Below are 10,645 nucleotides of genomic sequence, written 5' to 3'. Positions count from 1 at the left end.
AAGTTGTTGTTATTAGACGGCAATTAGTCAAAACGATTTGGTTGTTTTGAATAGGTGTTAGGTGTCATATGGTTTAAAGTCAATAAATACATAAGTTTTAATAAGGTGTATTGAGTTTTATATAAACTCAAGCACTCCGACCGTTAAAAAAAAAAAAAATTACATAGAAAATTAGAGTTAATTTTTACTCTTAAAAAATAGAGTTTCTCCACTCAATTACTCTCATTCTTGGTTTGTTCGAATTTCGAGTCGTGTATTGAGAGTACGGAATATATAAAATTCGTCAGAATTCAAAGATTGAAGTGCTTTGACTTTGGATTATAGATTGTTGAATTATGAGAGACGGACGCCTACCGAACTAGCACAAGAGTATGGGCGAAATTATGTCTTTAAGACATTGTATTTATGTAAATCTCATTTGTTAGTGTTTCTAACTTTCTCTCTAGTTATTTATATTAATTTCGTACATGATGATGATGTTAATTTCTTTATGATTATTGTTATTGAAATTTTTGTGTTATTTTTATATTTTCTAATATTGCTCCAGCACAAACTCATAATATAAAACTCTTTTTGTGATTGGTAGATTGCTCGCGTGGATAAGTAGCTCAAAGTTTATTGTCGCATGGAATTGCTGGAATATCCTTAAAACAAGGGAGTTTTAACGAAAAGCCCACAGTACTGTTCACTTTAACAAAAAATCATATTTTTACACTAAAAAGTCAAACCTGGTACTATTCACTTTACCCTTTATTTTGTCATTATCGTTAAAACTCAAAGTTTTCAAGTCTTTTCATTAGTTTTCCTTTAAAACAAAGCCCGACAAACTCAATCTCACTACGACGTCGTTTAGTTAATGAAGCTTAAGGGAAAGGGAAAAATAAGGTGAAAAGTAACAATTTTTTGGTAGAGTGATTGCTTTAGTGAGTTAGATAGTCAATTTCATACATTTACTTATCATTTTATTTCAATTTCATACATCTGTTAGAGAATCTGTTAAGTAAATGGTTTAGTGATGACGTGACAAATATAAGATCAACATTTATGCTAACGTGGCTGACAAATTTGTATCACATGGCAACAAAAAATCATTTTTTATGCATTTAAAATATAATAATATTAACCCTATTTAAAACAAACCAACCCAGAAACCCATCCCCCGACCCACCTCCCTCTCCTCCACTCTCATCACCTCCCCTTCCATCCAACAACCCACCCCACCCCCACCTTCCCTGCAACCCCCTCCCCACACCCTCCCCGCAACCCTTCCCCAACCCCACCCCCAACTCCACCTTAGCGAACGCCGGCCACTCGATGTCCCTAACTTCCTCCACCACTCTGCTAAAAAAGTTCCCCTATTTCTCCTGCATCGATGCCTTGAACTCCTTCCCCAACTTGCTCAACTCAACAGGTTGACTCGCCGCCGGTTCTCCTTCCACGGCTGATTCTTTATCTTGGGTGCTCACTAATTCTGCGCCCGACTCGGAATTCATCTGGCTTTCGTCGATGGCTCTGAGAAATGATTGTCTTATGTTCTTATGTGTTAGGGGCCGTGGAATGTGGGGGTGAAGAGAGTGGAGGAGAGGGAGGTGGGTTGGGGGAATGGGTTTCTGGGTTGGTTTTTGTTTTTTTATATATATTTTTTATAATAGGGTAAATATTATTATATTTTAAATGCATAAAAATGGTTTTTTATTGCGACGGGTCAAATTTGACAGCCATGTTAGCATGTGGATCTCATATTTGTCACGTCATTACTTAACGGTTGACTTAACAGATTTTTTAACAGATGTATGAAATTAAAATAAAATGATAAGTAAATGTATGAAATTAAAATGTTTTAAAGATATTGTAAGAAATTAAAATCGATTACAAACCTGAGAGGAGAAAATGTAATTTACCCTTGAAATATCCTTGAAACAAAGCCCAACAAACTCAATCTCACTACGACGTCGTTTAGTTAATGAGGCTATGAAATTAAAATGTTTTAAAGATATTGTAAGAAATTAAAATCGATTACAAACCTGAGAGAAGAAAATGTAATTTACCCTTGAAATATCCTTGAAACAAAGCCCAACAAACTCAATCTCACTACGACGTCGTTTAGTTAATGAGGCTAAGGGAAAGGCAGAAAGGAAGCAAGGGGGTATGGCTTCAAGTCACAGAGATAGAAAATAAAGTTGCAGTCAAGTTTGAAATTCCGTTTATTTGTCTGCTGTGATCATTCAAGATCTTCTTCTTCATAGCCTCATTGGGATTCGGGATCATGAATGATCACATTCACCAGTCCGGCGGATGCCTATGGGTATGAATGATCGCCTTCTTCGGTCCATCAGATGCCTACTAAAACATGTAGAACGCATTTTTGTTCTTTAAGTCCTGGGTTCACTTTGTGTTAGTGTAAACATATACGGGTGCTTTATGTATGCTTAGTACGTTTATGATTACTCGAGAAGAAAGTCGTTTACGTTAAGGAGACGATGTTATTAAGAGAAAGAAGAGGAGTAAACAAGTGAGGGGTGGTCAAGCAGACGAGCCCAAAACACCGCAGCCGAAACAAGAAACAGAAAACATTAGCCTGAAACAAACATATCCCATGCCAGCCTTCCAATCTAAGCAAAGGGAGGAAAGCGATATAGCAGCGAAATCATTTGAAACCGAGGACCAAAGGGCTAACTGATACTGAATTTTATCCCAAAGCTTCGCATAACCGGCTCCATCGGAAACTTTCAAGCATTCAGAAGGACTGAGCACACAAAAGCATGTCTCAAGTCCGCCACAGAGTACCGATACAACTAGCGAATATTCCCTTTTTAGGCTTCAACAAAATTTGTGCATTCCTCCTCATAGGCCAGCTCAACTCAAAACAAGCAAGCGACCTACAAATTGAAAAAGAAACGTCACATTTGCGGTACAGAAAGAATCACATCAGTCATCCCAAATATAATCAACAAAGAAACAAACCAAAAGTATTCATCAAAGTCACCATAATTCCGCTGTGCTGAATGCGCAGCTTTCCTGTTATTGTTTCTGGCAGCTTTCTGCATGCGAAAAAAAAAACGGAAGAAGCAACATCAGGAAGAAACCACCGTATTAGTAATGCCCGCTATGAAACCATCGTCTCCATACCAACAAACAAAGAAATGTAGTATCAAACCACCCCCCCTCCTCTTCCGATGGCAACATACTAGAACAATCTGATCCGACTTTCTCCCAAGGTGAATACAGTGATCTATAACATTTGCCCTTAGGATAAACAAATAAAGCAAAACTCGGGCAAGCTATTGGAACGCCGTTAAAAGAGGTGCGATCTAGATTCAGATTGAAAAGAATACACCTTAACTTTCGAAGGTTATCGAGAAGCTATCTGATAGAATTGGTAAAACATAGTTCTAGTGTAGATTTAGTGAAAAGGGTTTAAGTGCTATTGTTTTATATAACCTGCTGCACAATTATGTATTTCGATAACAGCAGATCGAATTCCAATATTACCAAACAAGACAAAGTGAGAAACATTGAATATACAGCTATGAAATCTGAAATTAGAGATCAACTGACCGCATCCAATGCTTCATATATTGGAAGACTGATTTGCTCAAGGAACGACACTGATCTGCTCTCTGTTTTGCAGCTGGCAGCAGGATAAACTTCTCCATTATCTAACATGGCATCTAACTCTCTAGCCATCTGTAGAACCGTAAGATGATGTCATCTCCCATCAGAAGGTCCAACACTATATGCTTCACTTGAATTTTGATACAGTTCATAGAAAAACTGAGTATAAAATTCAATTTTTTAAAGTAGGAGACAGATTCGAAGAATGTGAGAAGAACGATGAAACTATATGTTTCCAGATATCAACTTGTAGTACAGTATAGAAACTAAGATTAGCAGTTTGCAAATTCAACCTCCATAACACAATTAAAACATGACATACTAATTAAACAATAATAAAAATAAAAACAAATCAGTGAATCTTATCTAGATGAACTGAGAAGAGTAATCTGCAAGTTGCATAACGTTTTCAGGCTTACATGGTGAAATATATAGCAAACACAATTGGGAAGAAAGCAGAAATTTGCAGCTTTGCCCCATATCAGAAAGTAAAAGGAAACCAGAATAAGTTTCCGGTCACGACCAAGTGCTTCGAAACTGTGGAAAAAGTATATATGCAATCAGCAGTGTACTAAAGAACTTTTAAAGGACAATGAACATAAGAATCAAGTATTCAAGAAAGCATTAGATTTGAGATTACCTATTCCATAAAGTGCTTATCCGCAAGTGTATGCACCATTCAATATAAGAATCCAGAACTTTAAGAAATACCTCATTCATTGCCTTCTCGTCTATTCTCTACACACGAAAAACGTAAATATATCAATAAAATTCACATCCAGAAGACTATTTCCATGCCCATACGTCCCATAAATCATCAAACGAAACACTGGGTAGGATTAGGTGCACGTACACAGTCTTTCCCTCGCTTACAACAAGGTTTGTTTCGATTATTTGAAACAAGTAGCAACCAAATGAAGTGACCTAAGCTTCTCATGTAAATATTTCTTTCAAATATATTTTTTTTATCAAATTTCTAGAAATCACGACTTAAATTTTACAAATATCAACACAAGCACGTCGTTCAGGAACTGTACAAATGCTTGAATTTAATTATTGGAACTACTTGCTTCACAAGCCATATAGATGAAGCTGATAGGATGTAAATGCAGCAATGAATTTACACAAAAACTTCAGTCACATGACATGACATGGGCACACGAAAGATAGTGAGTTAAACGATCCGAAGCACTCACTGGATCTGACCTTAATAGGTTTACCAAGCCGAGATTGTGCATTTGCAAATGTAAGAACAACATTCACTCTCTGGTTCCTCACATTGTCTTTCTGAAAAAATTAACCAGTACCACGTTTAAAATCCATAAGAACAACAATTGAAACTGATGATATAGGCAGTGTCATATTTACCATACCACATTTAATAACGGATATATTACGCTTAGGGAAAATGTAGGGAAACTCAAACCTGAAAACCAAACACACATTCCAGAAGATCAAACATGTCCGCATCTCGTTGTCCGGATATCTCAAAATTAGCCGGTAGTCTGGGGAATTGATTGGTATACCTAAAAGCAGATATTGCTCCTCTAACCTGGGGAGATTAACCAAACATTCAAAAAATTTCGTCGCGAGTAACTTCAATGGTATGGCAGATAAGATATAGAGTGAAAGTAACAGAACTCTTGAAGGGAATGAAGAACAGATGGCGAGACAAATATAATTCAGATGAAACCTACTTCTGGGAAAGCTCCAACTGCTAATGGTGGTGCTTCTAGAAGGACATCTTTGTAGGCTGTTAGCTCCCCAGATAATGTTGCATCGGTGTTTTCAACTCTTCGCAACTGGAAACCGACAGATAATTGAAAAAAGTCAATCACACACACTGAAGTATCACCCAAAATCAACTCGACTAGGTCAATATAAGATGAAATTTGAGGACAAATACCTCCTCTGTATTAAGTTTTCCGACTCCATTAGGATCGGCATCTTTGCTAAGTGCCTTCATCACCTCAACTAAAGTCCTCCAGGTAGCCATTGTCTCTTTAATTTCTAAACAACTGAGCTCCAATACGAAACAAGAAAAGGAGTAATAAATAACATATTATATGAGATTCTTGTTCATCAAACAAAAGACATGATACATTTTACCAAAGTGATTCACATTCATTAATTTCAACATACGTTTTCCAATCTCCGTAAGTATGCATCGCACCTCATCAATGTAGATCATAACACACAAAAATTTGGACAGAAAACCAACAATGTTTTACGTTAGAAAAACATGTATTCTAGTCAAATAAATAACGGTGGCCATACTTGCCAAAGTCAGCACTAAAAGTTCCAGATTCCCGCCATGTTGGTTCCTGTATCTGGATATCACCAACTCGATGTAGTCGCGTGTAGCGCTGGTAAAATTCCCATAGGTGCTCAATATCACGACGCTGATCTATTTGACCCCCATGTTTTTTCGCAAGTCTTTGCTGAAACGAAGCTTCAGATATTCATATCTTAAAATTTTAACCATAAAAAGGAAAAGAAATAAAAGAACACATATGCCATCAATCCAGCCTTAAGTGATACCTTGATTACAGTCACCAGTCCAACCTTAAACTGCAGAACACCGATGCCATCACTTTTCGGGTCCAGATTTTGCGCCATACTACGTTCCTGCTTGCACACTAACATCGAAAACAAGCATCATATTCCAGCTGAGGGAAAAAAAAAAGTCCAAAAACAACTTCGATAGTAAACGAATTTCAAGTTCGATAGCATGGCTCGCCTCGAACATCACCAATAGGTGGGGTTTTATCAGAAAATGTCAAGAGCGGAGTCTCTCGTATACAATATATTATTTTGGTATATTTATTTTCGACGTGGGATTCTATCTCCAACAGGAAAACTGAATTGATCGCTGAAAAAAAATAAGCATTAATTTGAAAAAGTCAAGAAAAAGAAGATCATGAAAAGTCCTGACAAATTCTTGATTCGTTGGGGTCCTCATCTTGAATCGCATCGGCAGCTTGCAAGATCGCATTGACACTGGTGGTGGTTGTGGTGGTCTTCCCCAGCGAGGACGGGACCGAACCCTGGCCGAAGCTTGTGGTGGTCTTCCCCAGCGACAGCAGGACCGCGCACTGGCCGGAGCTTTTGAGCTGCTCCCTCTTCACCGTGGCTCGCACCAGCCGCTCCCAATTGTTGCAAACACTAGCCATCAAGGCATTGACTCGGTCTGAGTTGAATGGTCCGACTCAGTGCGAGCAGTGAGAGGTTTAAATTAACGAGGGAAATTCATGTATACGACCAGGGAAGTGCGAGCGAAGAGAGAAAGTGGAAATGCGAGGAAGATGGTGTCGAAATTACGTAATTGCCCTTTGAGATTTAAACTTAAACACGAAGGAAATAAAGCGGGTAAATGGTGCCAAAACTCTCTTTCGTCCTTATTTGGTACTGAAATGATTTTATAAAAAATAGGTATAAAAATAGTTAAAGCTCAAAAAGATTTTTAATAAATATTTAAAAATAATTTATTTTCATAATTTTGGATGGAAAAAAAACTAAAAATATGAAACAGAAAAATTGAGTTTGTTCTCACAGCACATAGAGGATCATTTTCTTTTCAAAGCACAGAAATACCAAGGCAACCATTCTATGGAATCGAACCAATAGTATCGAAACACGTGTCTACACTTTACAATATCGGGTACACGTACCCGCCCAATAAGTATGAAAATACTTAAACGAAAAGTAAAAGAACATAAAACACATCATCGTTTCGGACTTCGGAACCCCTCTGGAGAGAGAGGCACTCCGAGACCGGTTCGCCTCACTCAAAGTCCAATACGCTGCGTTTCGGTCTCTGAACCCACCCGCCTCGCTGAGATTTCAGCTCAAAAACCCTAAATCGCCTCAAACCACACGCAGAGGGAACTCACCATTCCAAGTCAGTAACAATTTCTCACTCAATTGACGGAATTCTATTTCGTTTTAGTACTAAATCACATGCGATTAGATTCCAATTACTCTTTAATTGATGCTAATTTTGTCTATTGCTTAATCTGTTCGTCTGAGTATACAATTAGGGAAAATATATTCCTTTTGTAGCTGTATTTTTCATCATATTGTGGGGAATCGAACCTCGGGTGCAACGGAGAATGCTCTTAACTTACTGAGCTACGAGCCCTTCACACATTGTTTCGAAATTTAGAATCTTTTTAGGAGTGTGGGTTTGCAACTGTTAGTTTTCTGTTAGTTTGTTATTGGGATTGAGCGGGAAAAGGGAGAGAGCATTCTTTTATGAATGCAGCAAAGGTGTTTGGTTTTATGTCTCTGAGAAAGAAAGTAAAGTTATAATTAATTTTCTTCAGAGGCTTTCCCTGCTGCGAGAAAATTCCATTTTTATTATTTTTTTTGTGATTGTTCAAGATCATCGGGATCATGAATGATCACCTTCGTCAGTCCGGAGGATGCTTTTGGGTATGTTCGTTTTGTTTGGGAGCTTTAATTCTTCTATTGACATCTTTCGATTGTCTCACAAGTTTCTTTTTGAAAATGTTCATATATGTTGATTGTCATGTTCTGGAATTATTGAACTATCGATTTCAGTAGATTTCTTGTATTGGTTATATGGGATTTGTTTGGAAGGAACCCATTTTTATTCGTTCAATCTGAGTTCACTTTGCGGTGGTGTAATGTAACATATGCGGGTTCTTCTCGGATGCTTTGTATTTAGGTTTAATGATCATAGAGGAAAATTGCTGTTCTCGTATAGATAAAATTTCCCCTCTTTTTCTCATTGAATTGTATCTTCTATTGGGAAAAGTAAAAAGCTGTCGTTTGTAGATTGGAATTTAATTCTTTTTAGTGTTAGCTTGAAATTTTGAATCTTTTTTAGTGTTAGCTTGAATTGGTCCACTATGTACTCAAACGGGATGAATGATCATGTATAGAATATAAGTGGATATGTTTTTCTTGATCGAGTTTTTGCGGTGCAGTGAGCAAAGTTTGATGAGCAATTTGTGTGTTACCTAGATCATCAGGTCTGTAATGGCTCCCTTTTCCCTTTGGTGTTTTGGGCATGGGGATCAGGGGTTCAAATTCATTGCGGATTTGTCACTTCTTTTCTTTTTTGAATAAATTGAGGTATTATGTAGGCACTTTCCGAATATTAGATTGAAGATTTTATGCAAAGCCTGATATTTCTTTTGTTTTAAATTGTTTTGATTCTTCGGGAATCAAGGATGTTTATGAACATGTTGATATCATTTGAATAGGGTATGTCAAGCTCCGAACCTGCGAGTCCAGAGATTGAGCCACAAGCCAATCCTGCCCCAAGGAGGCCTCGGATTCTACTTGCTGCTAGTGGAAGTGTGGCTGCCATAAAGTTTGGCAACCTTTGCCATAGTTTTTCGGAATGGGCAGAAGTAAAAGCAGTTGCCACAAGAGCATCTTTGCATTTCATTGATAGAGCATCACTTCCCAAGGATGTAATCCTGTACACCGACGAGGATGAATGGTCTACTTGGAACAAAATGGGTGATAGTGTGCTTCACATTGAGCTCCGCCGTTGGGCGGATATCTTGGTTATCGCCCCATTGTCTGCAAACACACTAGGCAAGGTAATATTCACAGTCTGGAAGTCTTGTGAATTTATGAAGTTGTTTTTGCTACGAGATGAGATAGTTGAGAATTTGTTTTACTAGAAACTGCACGTCTTATCAGCATGTTACTCAAACTATTATCATCTGTGAAACTTTCAATTTTATTTTTTATCCCTTCTGTATGTGTTTCGTGGGAAGAATGAGAGATGGAACTAATGCCCCATGTTCTTCTTGTAGATTGCTGGGGGATTGTGTGACAATCTACTGACCTGCATCGTACGAGCATGGGACTACAGCAAACCTTTCTTCGTCGCACCAGCCATGAATACCTTGATGTGGAAGAACCCCTTCACAGAGCGACATATCATGTTGATTGATGAACTTGGAGTTTCACTCATCCCACCAGTCACAAAGAGGCTGGCTTGTGGAGATTACGGGAATGGAGCAATGGCCGAACCTTCTTTGATTTATTCCACTGTAAGACTCTTTTTCGAGTCACGAGTTCAACAAGGCGGCAATAACGTTCAGCAACCAGTATAATTGTAAACCTGCCATCTTGAGATTCGACGACAGAAATTTGACTTGAGGCCCGATGACAGGATCTGGCCTTGGCATCCATAACATGGTAGAATTGTTGCTCCGGGTTCTTTGATCTCGTATTAGGCGCATTTTGTGTTTTCGTATGTGAACCGGGCTAATTATACATCTAGAATCCGTAGTTGTCGACTTCGATTCAGCTTTTGGTTCATGATTTGGTTCTACATTAGAAGAATCCATGTCTGAATGGATTTGGTTCTAGCTTGTAATTTACCTATGAATAACTTATTTCGAAAATTACATTTTCTACAATTGGATTCTTGCAAGTGTGGGATTGCTTTTCGAATTTTGCCAAAATTGCTTTACAAAGAATCAAAAGCTCTTTTGACGGTGTTTGGTTTGAAAAACTTAAAAAGTGCTTTTTGGATAAGCTAGTTACTTCCATGCCCATTCACCCATCGTATTTTCTCGCCCATGTTATTATTTTACTAGCCTCTCTGCACGAGAGACATTTTTTCAATCACGGGCGCTACGCACCCCTAAATATGTCTTGCTTTATTTTTTTTCATTGTAATTGTCAAAATGGCTCACTGAACAAATTGAAAACGACTAACGGACAACATCTTTAAGGGCGCGAGAAATTTGTTTGATAACTTATGTAAATGAAAATGACATTAATGTTTAATTGTACGGCTTATGTCACATTTTTCGAGCTATATATCATGATCAATGATGGTATGTTTTGATACATTGATCCAAAACAAAACGATGAACAATATGTACATATAAAAACATAAAGTCTACTTGTAACATGATGATGCCATTACTAAATCATGGTCTCTTTCATCATGGTCCCGCAAGAGGCATTTTTTTAATTACCAGCGCTACTTGGTTTTAATTATATACTGTGTCAATTGTTTTCATGCAATAGGGAA

General features: G+C 37.8%; 2 protein-coding genes across 4 annotated transcripts; one reads left to right on the top strand and one right to left on the bottom strand.

Annotated features, from left to right (window-relative positions):
* Nucleotides 1–2,463: 2,463 nt before the first annotated feature.
* LOC103431113 (callose synthase 10-like) lies at nt 2,464–6,391 on the bottom strand. 2 transcript variants are annotated; one of them, XM_070812207.1, is made up of 11 exons: nt 6,157–6,391; nt 5,893–6,056; nt 5,522–5,633; nt 5,313–5,417; nt 5,042–5,167; nt 4,822–4,902; nt 4,256–4,353; nt 4,035–4,152; nt 3,559–3,687; nt 2,965–3,041; nt 2,464–2,879 (listed from the first exon to the last, which is right to left on the bottom strand). In XM_070812207.1, exons 1-11 carry the CDS (start codon nt 6,259–6,261, stop codon nt 2,768–2,770), a joined length of 1,227 nt encoding a protein of 408 aa, XP_070668308.1. In that variant the 5' UTR covers nt 6,262–6,391; the 3' UTR covers nt 2,464–2,767. The 2 variants fall into 2 exon arrangements, with proteins under 2 accessions (XP_070668308.1, XP_070668309.1); XM_070812208.1 differs by having other exon boundaries at nt 2,987–3,041.
* A 931-nt stretch (nt 6,392–7,322) lies between these two features.
* LOC103455044 (probable phosphopantothenoylcysteine decarboxylase) lies at nt 7,323–10,022 on the top strand. Of its 2 annotated transcripts, none has more exons than XM_070812007.1 (3): nt 7,323–7,520; nt 8,847–9,191; nt 9,411–10,022. In XM_070812007.1, exons 2-3 carry the CDS (start codon nt 8,850–8,852, stop codon nt 9,711–9,713), a joined length of 645 nt encoding a protein of 214 aa, XP_070668108.1. In that variant the 5' UTR covers nt 7,323–7,520; nt 8,847–8,849; the 3' UTR covers nt 9,714–10,022. The 2 variants fall into 2 exon arrangements, with proteins under 2 accessions (XP_070668108.1, XP_008392859.3); XM_008394637.4 differs by having other exon boundaries at nt 7,329–7,516.
* Nucleotides 10,023–10,645: the final 623 nt, after the last annotated feature.

This window comes from Malus domestica, chromosome 14 (assembly GCF_042453785.1).
Source record: "Malus domestica chromosome 14, GDT2T_hap1".
NCBI classification, from domain to species: Eukaryota; Viridiplantae; Streptophyta; class Magnoliopsida; order Rosales; family Rosaceae; genus Malus; species Malus domestica.
This window is presented reverse-complemented; position numbering and strand designations above follow the sequence as displayed.